The 19324-nt window shown below is 41.8% G+C and overlaps 1 protein-coding gene across 8 annotated transcripts in view; it reads right to left on the bottom strand.

The window, feature by feature from the left end:
• The window catches only part of KDM2B (lysine demethylase 2B), a 126042-nt gene that overhangs the window by 92903 nt on the left and 13815 nt on the right, over window positions 1–19324 (bottom strand). For all 8 annotated transcript variants that reach the window (XM_055794823.1, XM_055794821.1, XM_055794824.1 and 5 more), the window contains one exon: window positions 14517–14563. In XM_055794823.1, coding sequence (XP_055650798.1) covers window positions 14517–14563 — 47 coding nt within the window. The remainder of the gene's footprint in view (window positions 1–14516; window positions 14564–19324) is intronic.

Genomic DNA, 19324 nt, shown 5'->3' with positions numbered 1-19324 from the left:
GTGGAGGAAAAATGACTTGTGCAGAGTCCCTGCCTCCCACTGCCCACCCTCTGTAAGGTGGTTTGGTACAGAGATTTGCTCCTCTCTGTTCTGAGCTTCTTCACAAAAATACTTCAAGAGCAACAGGGAGGCAAATGTTGTCCTCGAGTCAGAAAGAAAACTGCACTGCACGAATGCAACTTACATAGGCACCTTCCCTGCACCAGCAAATGCTTTCACAAACCACAGCTGCACCAAGTCCACCCCAGAGACTTCAGGGGTGACGGGCTCCAACTCCAAAGTCATTCCACAAAGCTCTTGTCAAACTCCCCTGCAGAATTTGCACCCATGCTTTGCTTCATGTACAGAATATTGTAATGATTTTCCAGAGAGGGAACAGTGAATGGGAAATTTTGGGACTACAATAATCTCCTCTGGGGTCCAACAGTTGACATTTCCCATTTCTAAATAGGCGAAGCGCTGCTTTGCCCTGCTTTGATGTGAAACAGCTTCAGACTTGCATTACCCAGGGTATCAGCCTCCAGGCTGCAAATCAGCCCACCCTTTCCCCTGATGTGGATCTGGCATACCCGGTATCAGGGGCAGTGCAAGCAAGAGGTGGTCCATAAGCAAAGCAAACATGAACCACACAGTAGAATATGAGAAATGCACAGGATGTGAATCAGAGGTGAAAATTACACCAGTGTGTTCAGGCTGTTGTCTCTTCCCCAGCACACCACTGGCAGAAAAAGGTACAACTCTCCCACCGCAGAGGAAAGACGAAATGTCCTTTCTGTAAGAATGATTATCAAGCCTGTCCATTAAGAGGATCGAGCTACCTTGGGGAAATATTTTAACCCTTTGTGATCAAATTAAGATCTGTGCCCAAGGTACAATATAGTGTGTACAACCAGAAACCAACCTCAAATGCCAAGGGTCAGGCCTGCTGGTCCTTTCTAGTCTTTATGCCTCTTACTGGGAAAAAACCCCTTGGTTTGTAAAGCAGGATTTTTGGCAGGGCCTTAGGAAATCTGCTAGCTTCACTAGCGGGTTAATTGTACCTAAAGACTGAGGCTTTGACTTGCATCCCAGTTAATCCCTCCAGAGCTCCTGGAGCTGGAAAGCATGTATTCTTCTGCTACCCACAGGAGACTATTATGATATCCCATACGAACCGGGAGGGACATGAATCAGAGCAAAAAGCCCTTGCTCAAGCGGAGCTATTCATGACATTCCCTGCATTTCAGACCCAGGATAAGAACAACTGAAGTTGGGAGAGACGTGGCCCAACCCCGCTGCTCCCAGATCCACCAGAGGGCACAGAAGAACAAAGGGAAATAAGCAGAGCCCAGCTCGGACACTCCCTCATGCCTCTCCCAGTTAGTTTTCTCAGCCAGCATTTTCCCCAGCACAGCCCAGTCCACCATGAAACAAATATCCCCAAGCCACCCAGATCTCCCTTTGCAGTGCTCTCTGCCCTTCCCCTTCACCTCCTCCCCCCAGGGATCTACCCTCCCCAAGCACAGCCACACTGGATGCATAGCAGGAGCCTTTCCAGTGGGGTTAAATTATTTCCTTCTTATGGAGATGTAAAGCTACAAGGACCTGACAGACACCGTCCCCCTCCTTCCCCTCTTCGGTGCCTGCAGCTTTATCATTTGGTATAAAACTGCCAAACTGCAATAACCCATGTTATTAGTTTTTTTCACGCAGCAAAAGGTAAGGTATTTAGAGCATGTCCACAGGAAAAGTGTAGGCCTGCAGAAAGTCTTAAGCCTTAATGCTACAGGACTAGATTAAAGAGAGAGGCTCAAAGCAAATAACGTGTTTTAGTGGCATTATATAGAATCAATTAGTATCCTTAAATCTACCCAGAACATAAGCTGTAATTTTCAGTGATTCTTTGAAACGTCAGTCAGTGAAAACCACACAGGAAAAAAAATCCGTGTACAAAGAAACATTTTATTTTTAACGTGTATACAGTATTCAAATGCATTAATCTATAGTATAAGCATACTCCAGGTAGCTGAAAAGACAAAGCTAGCACACAAAGAACAAGTACAGATAGGAAAATAATACAGTTCCAAGGGAAGCGGGAAGGCATATAACTTTGTTGAAAATCTTATGTTTCATTTATCTATCAAATCTATTTTAAGCGCATTGATCATTTCCTAGAATGCCTCAATATAAAACATATTTAACAGTAACAGATGAAATGTAGGGGAAATGCTATAAAAATTAAATAACTTCATGTTAATAGCATCATTGTATTCTACGCTATCAAGAGCATCTCTGCCTACTAAGAATCCTACAGAAACTAAATTATTTTGCCAAGTGACATGTTAATCTGGCAATAGCAGAGTTCTTTATTTTTCAAAAGACAAGTACAAAGAAGCATTGATTGGATCAGTGCAATCTATTCTACTTTTATTTTTAGGAAAACTGCCACTGATGTAGAGCCACACCCCTCCATGGAAAGGGCAATTTTGGTTTTCATGGCCTTATTTACATTGTAAATTCCAAGATATACTTTCTCAATGGTGGAAAGAAGAGCACAGAGGTGCCCAGGGCACCTGGCAACACGTGACAAAGCCCAGCCTGCAACCCAGCATCCAGTTCCAGGGCTGGAGCTCCTCCATCCATGCACCGATGGATGCCTCTCCATCAACGAGAGGGTCTGGGAAAGGGCTGAGCTGACTCACAAGCTCCCTGCTCTTCGAAAGTCTCGTCCCCCCTCTCCTGGCTGTGCAGCTCTCACCGTCTCTGGCTTTGACCTTGGCACTCCTCTGACTTTGGGGCCAGCAAACGGAGGTTACAAAACCTTTCTGGTTTTCTAGTTTTCTGCCGACACTGTGAACTAGATCAGCTCACTGAGGGGTTAGATGGGGACCAAAGCTGGACTTGGACTTGCAGAAGGACCTCAGGAACAAAAGCCAGCACGGCACAAGCAGGGGTGGAAGAGCCAGAACTAGAAGGGAAAGACTGCCTCTTCCCTTAGATTGCCTTTCTGCCCTCCTGAAATACCATCATCAGCCCATAATGAGAAACACCATGGCCTTGATTTTTCCTTGGCAACTAGGAAATGGAAGACCTTCAGTTCCACTACCATTCACATTACCAATTAATGTGTGAATTATATCAGCAACCCTGCAGCTCTTCTTTGGTCTAGGCTGATTTTTAAAGGTATCAAAGGGTTGACAACACCACCACATGCCTAGTATCCACACTTTAATGAGGACATCATAAGATGTATATAGCTGTGATTACATCAGACTTCCAGAACATGCTGATATTAATATATATTTTAGGTAAAGGCATAACTATATTGGAAAGCCATTTTGGACTAAGGTAAATGATGACACTATAGCATAACAATCACCCAACCACCATAAAATATTCAGGATTTTGGGTGTTATTCCTCCAGAATTTCTAGTTTGGATGAGCTAAAGCAGAGGATGCTTATTGCAAAAGAACAGTGTGACTACAGGGAGTTACTCTAAAATAGCCGTTCTGGTTAATTTTCCTATGTGGACAACTCATTTTTAAATCCACTTGTAGACAGAGGCTTTGAGATGACCATGACTACATCAACCCATCAGTTCTATTTCACTTTCATGCTTTGACATCATGGAAATACATTCTTTTGAGAGGTTGAATTTTTATTATAACGTTCATTCCAAGCGGATTTACTGCTGTTTATATCTGGACGCGAACACGACTGTTTTTAGCAAAACTGTCCCAGTTTAACTAAGATTTTTTGAAAGAGTTTGACTGTGTTAGGCAAAGGACAAACTTAAAGAGAGCTCAAACAGGAAGCTCATCTCTAAAAATAGAAATGGTTCTACTTCCAAAATGGTAAGTCAGCGGACATGCTAAACATAGGCAAGCGAGTGTTATAATATTTCATTTTTATTTCTAAGACCCAAAAAAAGGCATCTAGAGGGAGCATCAAATACCTTCTTTTTAATTATTTTCTTGCACAGAAGCCCTAATCGTGGATCATGGCTCACTCACCAGGCACTCTTCTGATGCATAGCTCCCCAGTGGAAACTCATGACAGACACAGAAGGCTATATCCATCAAGTTTTAGACCAGCATCAGTTAGTGCTGAGAGCTAAACCAGCATTTAAAAATTTATAAATTTTATATATATATTTTCCTCCTCCTTTCTGTAAGGGAGGAAGACTGTGTGTGTTTTCTGCCAGTTCAACTTTCTGAGCCACCTTACTGCAAGAAAGAGCAAAGCCCATACCAGCACACAGGACGGGGGCAGGAAAGCAATGCCAGAGGTGGGGAGAGAAGGAAGAGAATGAACAGGACACCAATTTAGACTTGCTTAATTGGTCTGGCAAAAAAAGCAAGTTGTTAGATGCAATGGGTAGCGCAGGGAACAGAGACACAGTACCTGGGCATGTAATAGCTGGCAATAGCAAAAACTAGATGCCAGTTTAGATGACAAAAAGATGGCACAGCACCAGAGCACACTACTGGAATTAGAGGGACAAGTTTCTCTTTCCAGTCTGTCAGGAACACGGGGTAAGTTTTAACCTCTCTCTGCCCTAGGTCCTGGTTTCATGACACAAACTGTTCACCAATACTCAAGAAACTGATGAGGCTTAAATAATTTTTTTAAGCAGGGTCAGCCCCCTGACAGCTTCACAGCACAGTTCCACAAACACCAGGCTAAGGGATGTGCATCCAGCACCAGTGCTGGCAGCTGCTGTGGGAAGTCATAGTGACACCGAACCATAGCCCCGGCGTCCCCTTCTGACATCACAGACTGGGGCTTTTTTCTTAAACAATAAGCTATTTATGAGGCACAAACCCAGTGTGTGTTCAATGAAGCAATGGCCTCTGAAATTCTGCAATACACTACTTTAATAGAGAGATTTCCACTTTATACGTGCACTGCTCCACCTTAATATTGGTGGATGCCAAAGTCCCAAAGAGTTACTTCAGAGCTGTTACAAACCAATTTTCAAAAAATGGGGTAGAGCCCTCAGACTGTAGGAAAATCACCGATGTAACCTTCACTTGAAAAAAAAAAAATCCATTCAGAAACTCTGAAGTCTAGTTTCTAATTTTAATTCTGCCCAGGAGAGAACAGAGTGCAGCTCCACAACGTTGCAATTCTTCCCAGCCCTGAGCAAACAGGGAGCAGTTCAGAAATCACATTACACTGTCTGATCAACATACACAACTGCTGGTGTCCTACCACGAATTAAAAGATCCCACGATAAACAAACAAAACCCCACCTGTCAAGTCCTACTGGTCCTGCTTACAGCAAAGTATGTTGATCCCCCTATCATTATTGGTTCATGGTTGATAAGAGTATCCTAATAGCACTTGCTCAAGTCTGGAAGGATTTATCTGTACTTCCTCACAAGCTGCTACGCGATTAGGGAGTAAAATGAGTTCTGTACTGTACAGTAGCCTCATCAAAGAAAGAGGGATACAAAGGAAACAGGAGAGGTCGCTCAAGGGAAAAGAACGGCAAAAATATAAAGACAAAAAGGATGAGCCAGGAAGTCTTCAGTGCTGTCCTTGGAAAAAAAAAAACCTGCTAGACAGAATCGGAGTGAATCACTTCAACAAAATACAGTTTGTTTTGTGGGGTTTTTTTCTAATTGTCCAGATGTTTCCTCCTTGTAGTTCTCACATTTAAAAAGAAATGCAACCGCTAGAAGTCTGGCCAGCTCACACCAACAGTACTTCTAAACCCCTTTGTTGATAAGCATTGGTGTGACTCCATCCTAGCTTAGAGGCACATGGAAGTTACCATTTCAGTTGGTAATACTTATTTGCCGGTTTTAGTTGAGGTCTGACTTAGCAGATTTCCCAATTACAGAGAAGCTCCAGAGCATGAAGCACATTGGCAGTCCCAACAGCATGACTGTGAGGACATTAGGAACTTGATTTTAAAAACAAAGTGGTTTTAAAAACAAGTGGGAGATTTTTAAATAAGTTTTGGCTCCAAAACAATATGATAAAGGAACTGTTTGTTTTTCTAAAGACTGGGTCTTAAACACACGCTGCTGTAATACTGCAAATAGTCTTATAACACCTGAGACAAATCACCAGCCTTGACATACTCTGCTTTCCAATTTTCCTTTTTTCCCCTTGAAAAAGTTTGTACCCAGGTAGATAACTCAGCTCCCTTAAAGCACAGTTTGGTTTTGTATCCTCAGATTAATGGGAATAGCACTGACACGCAATTATTTTACAGTCGCTTGTGAGGAGCACCCACACTCAGCCTCATCCTGCAAGGATCCGTCCTTATCTCCTGTCTTCAAAGTGCTCTTGGATTCTCCTGCTCCTCTCAGCTACCACAAAGATTTAAGTCTCCCATGGACCTGAGTCCCTTGGTGAATTTACGGTGTGACTTGCAGGATCCAGCAACTGAGGTACCCTCAATCTGAATCCTCACAGGCAGAAGAACACGTTGGCAAGATGTATTTTATAAAACTACACAGGCATTGGCCTTCCAAACCGCAAGAACGAGGACGCTTTCATCACCTCAGCTTTGGTTAATACTCCAACAGTCCCACTTAAATGACAAGGAAACCAGCAGAACCCAGCGAGTGAGCCAGTCACCGATCACACCATGGGGCACAAACCCACCCGTGAACCACACAAGAAGTCTTACAATGAATGGAAATATTTCATACAAGTACCTCCCCTCCCATCAGATCAGTGTTGACTGTTCTCTCCTGGAAGAGCCTGGTCCACTGTGTTTTGAAAAATGCATTATTTGGACACAAGGACAAAGCAAAGCCCTCACTGCTTCCTCCTTACCCCTCCACACAAGACTCTCGGAGATCGAGCAGCTAATGACTCCTGACTCAGCTCTTCTGCTCTTCCAAAGGTGGAGCCCCCATTCAGGGGACAAATGCCCACGCAGGGGGAGAACCATACATCTTAATCAAGACTCGGATGCAAGTCTGCGGGCAGACTTTTGCACTTCCTTTGAACAGCCCGTTTCACTTTGTGAAGCACTCCTTACAACAGCCTTTCTCTAATAAACCTCCCTCCTAAGTCCTCTCGGTCTCCAATTTCACAACTTCCTTGAAACAAATGGAGCGTTGCTCTATAGAAAAAGTAACACTAAGTCCCTATTCAGCAGAAATGATGGAAAGTTTTCTGAACTGCAGTGTGTGGCTGCTTTGTCCTCCTTTTGTATCCACACGGCTAGTTTTCTTTCACAGGATGGAGAACTGTACATTGATTAAGACAAAATTTCCCCTACTTGCCCGCAGACCACACTATGAGCCTCTCCACTTGCTTTATAGTTCGATGTGTATTCAACCATGATACAATTTTCAGAACAGATCAATTTGAGAGGGGGAGCAAACACGCAGGAGGAATGAACCAAAAAATCACTAGGACACAGTTACTCAGAGACAGTTACCTGGTTCACTTTCAGCTTTTTTGAGTAGCTACTAACAAAAACCTGAACACATTTGCACAGCCAGCTTGGGAGCCATTGTACTAACACACCACAAGAAACATATCCTAATGTAAAAGAGATGTTGTATGTAGTCTCTGCCCTCCCTTCTGCCTTCACCCACCTGATCAGCAGGCACCACCACAACTTTCTCTTCTGTGGAGACACCACTTATGATTCTTGGTTCAGTATTAAATGGAATTTATACATATGTATATGGATACATCTATAAATCTGTGTACAGTTTTCAAAATATATATATATAAATCACATTTTATAAACCCAGAATAATCATTACGTACAATGTTTGCATCTCTTTCCGTTCCCCTTTCATTATCGCCTACTTCCAGAAGCATGGAGCACAGGGGTTCTTGTCTTTCTGTGAAGCACCTGCCATGTATGTTCTCATTTTAGCTGGAGTTCTTGGGGACTACAGCAGCAGAGAGATTTAATGGGACAAAAATGGCTAGATGAAAGATACAAAGCCTCCCATAGCTTATGGCTGTTACGTACACATAATGGGCAATAAACCCTTCTGTCCCACCTGAATTTCAATTATTTCAATCAGCCTGCTTAATTAACTAATAAGGGAGCTTGTTCCACCCCATTGCAGTCCTCTGCACTAAGAGGCCACGGCCCACCCCATTCAGTACATCATTTACAGTTTCCAGGAAAACTGGAAACTGAGATTCCCCAAATTTTGTACCCCACGCCGCACTGAACCTGAGCAGATCACGTCACCTTTCAGCCTGGTTCCCACCTGGGAAAAGAAGGCCACACTATTTAGTGCGCACCATCACACTGTACAACTGCTGTTACTCTTACAATGAGCAAAATGCTGCGATGCCAAACTTCAGAAAGCTTGCTTAGGTCTCTCCCCTCTGAAAAAACCCTTAACAGGCAGTGATGTACTCCTCTGCAGGTCTAATTTCTTCCACTGATGTTAAAGAAAGCTCAGTTGCTCACTTCAGTGTGGCACGATGAAGTCCTTAACATCTTATTCACTTAGTGAATAAGCCATGAGCAGATGTATGATGGCACACAGAATCTCCTCCGGAACCAATACTTGTCAGCAGCACAAGGAAAGGCTGACCTGCATTTGCAGGGCCAAACTCCCCTATTTATAGGGCTTTTCCCTAGCAGACGTGTGGGATTTAATGATGTAATTTATTCTATTATCTTTCTCCACTGACACCATGATTATAAACTCATAGTTGAAGCAGAGACCTTCACACGTTTTTCTTTAAACACTCAATTTGCCGCTGAAGTTTTTGGCTCAGCTCCTGTTCTTTCAGTGTTTCTAACGAGAAGGCAAAACCCAGCAATAATCAGATATCTCTTCAGCTACTCCCAGCAAAGAAAGCAACAGGATATGTAAAGCCTTGGGTTTCCTTTCACCCTTTGTCTTGGAGATCAAAGCCTGCCACCAGGTCTTTAAAGACTTGACAGAACCACAGAAATCAAATATTGAAATGATCTATTAGGTCCCATCTTCTGCATCACCTCCTTGGGCCAGAGGAAGATCACTCTCTGCAACAGCTTTTGGAGCTTTGCCATGTTTGCTTTTTACTGCCATACCTCACTGCACCAATTTTATCCCAACTAAAAGCTTTGCTGCTTTCAACTTTACTTGGGATTCTTTATAGAAGACAAAACCACCAAAGCCTCTCAACACAGCAACTAAATGAAGGGAATCAAACATCTTCTGTCCGTGTAAGCATTATGGCCCAGGCCAGCTTGCAGCATCAGATTTTAATAGCAAAATACATGACTGATGATACAGTCTTCACTGCTCCCACGCTTACTTTTTTTAATTCTATAAATAAACCCTTAGTGAGTTAGTTAAATAAAATCAATGAGTGAATTGATGTCAGTTGTTAGACCACCCCAGGAATAGTGTAAGTCCTGTACTTGCACTGTTCCCACTGATACAATGCCTGGCTGGGCACGGTGAATTCCATACAACAATGCTGCTGATCCTACAGAAGTGACGGCTGTGGTCACAACTTTAACCTCTTCAGCCCAGGGATCACAATAACTGAAAGTCTCTTTTCTTTCTGACAATCCTCAGCATGTTTTGAAATCTCCCCTTTTGCCACCAGCCAGGATTGCAAACTCAACTTCGGGGGTGTAGAATACACACCCTAGCACACAAAGCCACACCAGCCCCTAGAGAGAGGAGGCGATGCACGTTACAGACCCTGCAGCACTGCTTAGGTTTATTTAGTGGTTTATTTAGTTTATTTAGGTGTGAGTGTAAAAGCTGGGATTTGGTGGTGATAGACTGCCAGCCTGCGGCAAGCAAACTGAAGAGAGGTCAGCTAAAAATAAAAAATAAAAGCAAATACAGCCAGACTAGCCATTAGAGTCTAGATATAGACACCCCAGTTGTGCAGGGACTCCACACCTACCCGGGGAGCTCCTGGGCAGACTGTGACAACCCAGGAAGACAAAGGCAGTGCGGACATCAATTACAAGTCAAAGGGCAAGACACTGCAGATGCCACAGAAAAGCAGATACTCTTTTAAATTCAATCAGTGCTGACCCAAGCAAACCACTAAAAAAAAAAAAAAGTAATCAGAGAAAGAGAAAGGGGTTCAGCTCAGACTGATAGACTGATGCATACATTCATGTATGTTTCCTCTTTCTCTCCCCTTTACATGGTTCATAGCTTCCAAAACTACTCAGTGCTCCCTTCTTCAGACTGTATGATGTCCGTGAAGAATAATATAAAGACAAAAATCAAACAAAGGAAAAAACTGAATGTTTTGGCTTTCTGACATCAAAGACTAAAGCAAGTGATTGCATTTGCTCCTTGAACTCAGGAGTAGCCAACACTAGAGATGGTCAACAGTGACCACAGAAGCCCTGGCTTTCAAACAGCTTGCTGAGCAGGGCAGTTACCTTTCTCCTTGCTCAGTCCTAGGTTAACCTTGGCAAGTGTACTTGATTTGTTCCTCGGTGTAATTAGCATAAAGCATTCACAGAGGTATGTATGTATGTATGGAGATTCAAGAAGACATATCTGGGAAAACACACTTTTTCTTTTCTGCCCATCTGTGACAGACACCTCTCCATGCTGTGGCCCAGAAGCACTGTTGGCAGAAGAAGCCATCCCAAAAGGCCTGGAAAATATAAATTATTCTGTATAGCTGCCTCTTCTGGGCATGAGCAATAAGTCACTCAGAATCACACAGTTGGAGGAAAAATGTGTAATAGCTATCGTGCTGTCCCACCACACTTCTGAAGTGTTTCTGGAGACCGTTGTGACTTCCACTTACATGGCCAGCAGCCAGGGAAAAGGACCAGGGGTCTGAGAGTCTCCCCAGCAGCCCTGGCTGGGAGTATCCTTGAGATACACAGTTTACTGGCTGGAAGGCTGACTCTAGTTACAGAGAAGAAATGGACAATGGGGATAAGTTCTCTGAACTTCTGAGAGCCCCTAAAAAAAGGGGACTAGGAGAACATGAAAGAAAGAAAAACAAACAAGTGAAGATACTATGCAAATCTAAAGACAACAATCACAAATGTGCAAAATGTTTTGGAATAAAACAAAGCCCCAATACTTACTAGCTACAGTTGTGCACTTACTTGTTTTTTAAGTAGTCCATATGCATATACTAACCCACCAATACACCAGCATGACATGCCAAGAGTGAAAAATAAGGAGCCCACAGAAATAACACTTGCCAAACTTCTAGTGCAGATGTGGAAGATGTTTAAGGAGACATTGAGAGAGCCAATGACCCTCAATCAGATTTTAAATCAACTTATGAAGAGATGACAGTGACATTCTGTCCTTCAAAATTAGCCATCAAATCTACCTTAGACACAACATTACAAAGCTTAATAGCTATTAAATTACAACATTTTTTCTTCTTTCAAGGGTTGTCTCAAGTTCCTAAGCAGACCAGCATTTCCTCTCCACTTCTCTGTTTGTATTCTTGGCTCACAGCCATTTCAGACATCAGACAAATTCCTACTGCTGAAATTAATCCACCGTCACAGGTTTAAAGAGTATCCACAATATCTTTTGTATGGAGGTAGGAGTCTAGTTACAACCATTATTCCAAGTGTGTGGTTTAAAGTGTTTGTTCTTTAAAGTAAAGCTACTGTACAGGAGGGGTGTTTCATCCACACACATTACACATAGGTGCACGTTCATGCACACTAATGTGCAAGTCATAAACAGTAGGTCATAAACATGACCAAACTAAATTACAGTTGGTATCTGCATTTTTTTAAACAATGAAAACAAAAAGATCCAACAAGCCATGACAATGTTTCTTTGGAAGTCTGATGAAACACTAAAAAAAATAGACACTTAAGCCCAAGTAACTGCAAATGACGATCAAAAAACCCACCTTTTTTCCCCCTCCTTATTATTGCCACAGACTAGAGTCTTCAAAGGGAGAGTCAAAAGAGCTAGGCTACCAACTGTTATTTCCTTGGGACCTATAGGTACTCAAATATGGAGATGATACAGCAACCACGCTAGAAATAGAAAGTATGGGTTCAGAAGAATTCGAGACCAACCACTCAGTAACTTTCTATGGAGTTTACGTGCTTTGGGAAAACCCAGCACCATCTCTTTAAAACATTCTGTAACAAATGTGTTTCCCCTGATTCGAAGAAGAAAAGAGAACAAATGATAGGTTTAAATAGCACCAGCATACTATAACCATCAGCACTTAAAAACCCAACAAGTTTACACATAACACAACTGTTTTCAAGCTATGTTCTCTCTATAACCACTCCCACACACATTCAGATGCAGGGAGTTATGATCATTCCATTTCACATTTGAAAAACATCATTCCCTTCCCAGGTTCAGCAAAGGCATCAAATAAGTTTTGAAAACACTGCACTTCAGAAACAGAAACACGGATACCTGGAGGTTCAGGCAGGATCTGAGTCCTCTGCTAAAAAAACGCGGGGACAATCATAGGAGATATTAATAAAACAAAGACTCTTCACCTGCTTTATCTGAGCATTAGATTATAAGCGTAATATATATTAACCTAAAACTAGAAAAAATTATCAGCAATGATATGCAATATAAAAATTGCTCACCGTGTTTCCTGAAGTCATTAGTAGATAATTCAGAAATTTGGCATGGAGGCAGGAATTGACCCTGTGTGCTCTCAGTGTCGATGTGGCTCTTACATACAGCACAAATTGCACAGTGACAGAAATGATTTGCCATAAGAACCATGGTTTTTCAGGTGTAACTCACAGATAAATTCCCAAATATTTTAGATCTCTTGAATCAAAGTTTCCACCTGTGATGCCAGAAGTCATCAACTGTATTAAAAAAAGAACAGGTGACCATGTTCTTGACCACATCACAGGCTCAGTACAATGACTCCAAAGGGAGTTTGTCCAAACACAAAAACAACCCACAGAAAAAAAGGACCCATGATGTATGGTGTCTGGATTGCTGAACCAGCTGTGAGAAACGGCATACTTTATGTAAAAGTTAATCTCAAAGTTAATTACGATTGTTATTTCTGCTCCATTGTTTTATAAATCTAATTTTATTTATAAATATCCTCCCACTTCGCTGGCCATGTACACAGGAATCTCCACCCCCCTAATACTTCAAGGGACATCAATCTCGAGGAAATGCAACTCCCACACTTTGACTGTTATTCAGGAAAAACAATGTTGTTATGCAACACTATGCTGTTCCAAAACATCTCAAAGTCAGACCCTCAACTTTAGCAGTTTCAGAGACAGAAATGGAATTTTATCAGCTCTGGAACAAATTCACAGAAAACTGCAAACAGGGTCCAGATAATTACAAGGTTTATGCACAAGACTCCTCTGCAGAAAAAAGAGATACTCCATACCTATAAATGTGCACATGCAGGTATTTAGGAAATCCATAAAATTCAGGACTTCCAAATACCCTCATATCTTTTCCTAATTTAACTGCAGATTGACCAACAGAAATGCTACCAAATAACACTTCCCACTCCACTTCCCTAACATTTTCTGCCAAAGAAGTTTGGGGCTTCCCCCCCTGACCCAGACTTAGAAATGGTCATAAATCAAGCAACATTGCCAAGTTTTGTTTGTGAAGGAAGGTTATCAGAGATAACCCCTCTCTCACAGATAACCCCAAGTGAGCAGAAATGAGGCATAAGTTCCTCTCCCTTGTTTTTTCTTAACTACAACTTTTCCAGACTTGATATTCCTATTGACCATTAAACTCAAGAGTAATTTCCAAAAATTCATCTTTCAGAATGCCGCAGCTGGGCTGACTTAAAAGATTAACTCCTGCCACAACACAGGTAAATAAAACCAGTAAATTCTAGATAGCGAGAATGCAGTTAAAAGTCTCTGTGAAGGACTGCAGCAGCTAACACATCCGAAACTCAGCCAGCTCCACAGCAACAACTTCACAGAGTGCAGTATCACTATTCAGTAACAATTTCAGATAAACGATAAATAACACATCCATCTTCAGTAAAAGCAGATTTCAAAGAAACAAACAGTATAATGTCCTACTCAAAACGTAGCTTATCTTAGAGTTAAAAAAAACTTATTTTGCAAAAAATTGCTAGGAAACATTTGATGATGACAGTCATCACTTCTCTGGTTTATGTCTTATCAAAACAGCAGTTTGCAAAGCTTCGTGTTCAGTCTCTCTTAGCAACCTTTCCTCAAAGCACTGACCTGGCCTGACACTGATAAAGACTGTGGGGAGAGCACAGGCAAAAGGTGATATGGTTCCAATCATACCTTTTACAAACAGACACTCTACAACAGATTTAAAAAAAAAAAAAAAAGGAACTCAATCAATAGAGCTGCCACTTTCCAGGATCACAAAAGTGTATGCAGGACACCTGTTAAAGTCAAAAGCATTCCCTCTCTTTCAAATGGCCAATTATCCAGCATGAGATCAGAGTCCAGTCAGCACAACTACTAATTAGGGTTCTCCCAGCCTTTTTAATTTACAAATCGCTTCTCCATGCCTTTTCCCAGGTTCTGAGAGTTATCACAAATGTCTACAAACACAACTGGACAAGTATTTCAAAGCAATTCTGTTCTGTATAGAGTTAATCCAATGCATTCAAAATAACTTACCCACTAATAGCTTCACATCTCTGACGGTGAAATCCGGGTCAGGCATTCTGTAATTAGCAAAGAAAGCAATGTTAAATACCATCAAGATAAGTATGGGTACACTTTCGTTAACATAATAAAAGAGAAATAAATGTATAGTGCTCTTTGTCTGTAATGCAGTAGGTGGACTCAAGCAAGGCCCCTCTGAAGTGTGGACAGTGCAAGTTTTAATGACATACATAACATCTTGGCATTGGCAAGTGTACAAAAGTTTCTCTACTTGTAATGGAAAAGGAGAAGAGGTGTCTTTTCAAGCACTCTGCAGCACTGGAGTGGCAGGGAAAGGAGGGGGTTGGGGACAATTTCAATAAAATCCTAAACCTTTACAGCTTGTTGCTGCCAAGCAACTCACAGTGGTTTGCAACTGGTGGTACCTCGCATATATTCCCCAAGGTGAGCATTATCACATTTGCCAGTGGAAGCAAACCGAGGCATAGAGCAGAAAACCAACTCATTCCAAGTCCCATCTTTAAGCACACACTGCTTGAAAATAAAATACAAAAAATAATGAATTAAAGCCTCTTTATTTTAATGACTGTTCCAAGCCTTCTTGTCTGGCAGAAGACAACCTGGCTGTATTTGGTGGGTAGGGAAATTGTTGTTTGATTTAATTTGAGCTAATTCAGAGCTAAATTAAATGGTAGCATAATTGGTTCACCAATGTTGATGCATTTATATGATCACTTCTAACATAGGCAATGTTTTAGGTTCAATGTAAGTAAACAATACCCTTAGTACATCTAGTGAGTTGTACATGTCAGGTAGAGAGTAAAATTCTGCAACGCATAGACTGGACAGAAAAAGAAAACAAAAACAGTAGTGGGGTTTTAAAGCTGATTTGCTTCATCTTAATGACAGTATTTCACACTTCACATAGCAGAAAAACTAAGGAATTGTAATGAGAAACAGCCCTGTGGGACCTGCCAGGTAGGCGCTGTGTCCCTCTTGTACTGCCCTGGGTTGAAGATAAACAACTTGCTTCTGGTCATAAAGGACTTTTGACATAATTCAGTTAGAAATCAGAACAATCCAGCCCATAGGCAAGCTTTTAGAGCAATAGGTTTTACTATTAAGAAAACACTGAGAGGTAAACTAAAGGTAAAGTTATGCATCTACTATCATGCATATACCTTGAGAACTATTTGCAAAATTCTGTTTGCCCCCTTTCTTTTACCCTTATCACCGTCCTCTGGTGGGATGTGGAGGCTGGACAATATCTTTTGTTAGCTCTCCGCCAACCCTCAGATCTTTGCGTTTAGCCGCGAGGGCCCCACAGCTTTGGAATTCACTCCCTCGCAGAATGAAACTGCCTGAATCTACTGACCTTCAGGGTTCATTCAGAGCTCATCTTTTTTTCCAAACACTAGAAAATCAGAAGTAGGAGAAGGATGAACTATTTGTGGGCAACAAGAACATGCAAGGCTTATCTTCTAACGACACAGCTTGCCTGGATTTTATGTCAGACATGTAGAACTTTTTCACATTTGTATAAATCCGAATAAAAATCAACAGCCAAGATGGAGAACAACCCTAACCCAGATGCATACATGCAAATCCTGTCTTTCCAAAAGCTCCAGCAGCAGCAGACAATAAATATTTCTCAAACTGGAAGAATACAGTCCTAGTCCTCCCTAACGATACAATTGCATGTTCAGCTCTTTGGAGAGCACACCTAGCATATCCTTGGGTGTTTTCTGTGCAGTCTCAGGATGTGCGACACATTAGAGAAAGAGTACACCAAGGGAAGAACTCCAGGCTTGAACACAGCAGGTTTCCAGTTCAAGAACCCATTTTGTAGTTGGGTTGCCTTGGGAGGACCAGCTTTAATTCAAACCCATTCTACTGGCTGTTGAGACCATAAATGACAGTACTTCTCCATCTCCAGCACCACCCAGCAGAACTGCCACACTCACTGGTTTGCTACAGCACTAAGATGGCCAAAAAAAGAATTGTTTTTCTGAATGTCACCAACCTTATACTAATCAGTAAGTGTTAGTTCATCTGTTTTCCTGCATATAAATCCAGAATACCAACAATGCAAGAGCTGAGCAGAGAGGTTTGGTTTTAATCCCGCTGCTATGCAATTTTCAGGCAAATGCATTTTGCATAAAACCACTATGAATGCTTCCCAAGTTTTTGTATATCCTAAAAAAAAAGTGACGAATATATAGTGGGGTGACTTAACACCAAAATATAACTGACTGCATTTGAGATTTTCAGCATTCTGTTACATACGAATCACGTTGCCTCAAAAAGAAAAGAAACTCAAACACCTTAGTGTGCACTGGGTGCAAAGTTGCATTTTAGTAAACATTTAAAGATTTGCTAAAGAAGTCTCCTATTCCAATCCTAACGGGGACGAGCTCTGGCTAGCGTACATATCTGACTAACCACAACACAATGCAAGATGACCGCTGTCCAGATAAAAGAGACAAGATCTCTCCAAACAGCATTCTCTCCCAAGTTACAATCCTGGAAACAGACAAAAAGCCCTCTGAGAAAAACAGCTCCTCTTCTGCTAAGAGATCACAGGTGGACATCCCTGCTTCTAGCCATACAACTAACAGCTCACAATGGTCAATAATACACAGGAAAGCCGTTCTGGAAGTTTCGTTACAATAATTTTCCCTCATTCATCTCATTCCTTGCCATTTCGGAGTACCTCCAAGCACAGTAACCAAACTGTTCAGCTATGCTTCGTGCATCTGCCAGGCACAGACATGCAAGCTGACTGCTTAACAGCAAACAGAAGTGGAAGCACATATCATCCGTTATTCAAAACGTCAGAAGTCTAAAAATCATCTTATATTTTATAGACCACTGTATCTCAAAAGTCACCCTACCTATACATGGATCGCCTAATCTACCGTATCACAATACACCCAGCCTCCTCTGAATGAGAGACCGCAGCGCTAGAAAGACCCAGTAAAGCGTAATTTCCTCCAGGGCCTGAAGTGGAACGTAAGGTTCCCGAGTCTCATCAGTAAGTGACTCGGATCCAAAGGCAAACTGTCTAGTCTCGCTCTAGTGATGGAAGACGGCAGGCTCTGACACTCATTAATTCAAGCAGCAAATGTCAGGATAGTAAGACTAAAGGTTCTCAACATTTTGGATCACTTAGGCAGGTGTCAATACTACTTTGATCTTGCTGGAATACAACGCACGCAGCATTTATGTATCTACATATCCACAAAACTCATATATTGCACGCCAGCTACTTTTGACAGATACACATAAGAAGCAGAAATGTAAATAAAATTAAATCATGTTATCCTGCAGAGTGCCAAATAGGAAAGTTTGTTCATGCATTTCACTTCTGTCATTTAAAATACCCATAAATTACATTTCCAGCCTCTCTCACTCTAGTGACATTTATGCCCAAGTGTGCACAATTCCTTTACAACATCATTTCAAACTAATAAGTCATGCTCATTTAAATAAAAAATATTAGAATGTTGAATCTTCTACAAGAGACTACTGATTGACAAATTCTAGTATTTCAATCCCCCAGACCAGTCAGTATTCAATGATTCAGCAGAAAATGGAAATATAAAAACAATTCATCCAACCATCTCTGAAATGGAGAATTCAGCTGATTCCATACAGGAACTATCCAATGCTCATGTAACAGATAAAATTTGCTTACTTTTGTCAGCACAGCAATTCATCAAAAATATCCTCAAAAGAAAAAGCTTCAGTATTTTTACTCTCTTCTCTGACAATGAATTCCAGCTAGAGGAAGAAGCTGCACATGATGTGTGGATGGCTCATGAAAAGGAGAAAGGGCAACAGCCCTAGAAAGGAGCAAAGATGTCAGAATAGTATTAAAACGATACCAGCAGTCAGCTGGAAACTGAAAAGCTGGCTAGTCAAGCCTGCCTCCTGAAACTATTGTAAGCTCATCACAGCAAACAAACACATATCCCTCCTTCACTCCCCAAAGCATTAGTGAGTGACAGACAGTTGGGTAAGTGACTCCAAAACTCTTGCTTGTGGATTAGTATTTACTCCTCTTCCACCTCTTCACAATCCAGTTCAGCATTCAAAAGATGCATTATCCAAACTGCCACTGCTGCAGAACTCTAATGAAAATGAAGGTACGCAGCATGCAGTCCTGCTACTTCTTCACTTCCAATGCATGTTCCAAACCTGCTATTTCTTTAACTGCTTTGTTAATGCTTACAAAGAAAAGTACCTGATTTTCAATGGTCTTCTTTGAGGCGTGGTCATCACATGGATTTGTGCTGTGTGCATACATGTAAGCGTGTGAGGCCAGGTCCTGGTTTTTGCCTCAGCAAAACCCAGCAGTACCTCTATAACCTGGCCTGCTGCACACGTGGCCTGCAACCATAGAAGGGGCTGGTACACAGCCAAAGCCCCCCCTTCTTCCAGGTCTTAAGAAACATCATTACTGGTGGCTTCCAGGAAGGAAGAGGAATAGGAAGGCTGACTGCAAGTGCATCTAAAAAAAACACAACTTGAAGAAAATCAAAGCAACACAAGACACAAAAAAAACAGATTACTCTTTGCACGATCCCATTAGCTTGAGGAGTCTCTGAACCCTTGGATCAAGAAAGACCAAAGACCACTCTCCAAAGGCAACATCACAGCAGGAGGCTTCAGTGAAAGCACACAGCTAACCGAAAGTGGAGGAGAGTGACAGGTGGCAGCTCTCCAGATTTTGGGCACAGGGACAATAGGGAAGCCAATAATGATGTGTGAGCTGAGATTTGAGTGTTGAAATGCCTAAGGTGAAATTGCTCATTACA

The sequence above is a fragment of the Falco peregrinus genome, chromosome 2 (genome assembly GCF_023634155.1).
Source record: "Falco peregrinus isolate bFalPer1 chromosome 2, bFalPer1.pri, whole genome shotgun sequence".
Taxonomy (NCBI): domain Eukaryota; kingdom Metazoa; phylum Chordata; class Aves; order Falconiformes; family Falconidae; genus Falco; species Falco peregrinus.
The sequence above is the reverse complement of the archived record's forward strand: the minus strand, read 5'-3'. Positions and strand labels throughout refer to the sequence as shown.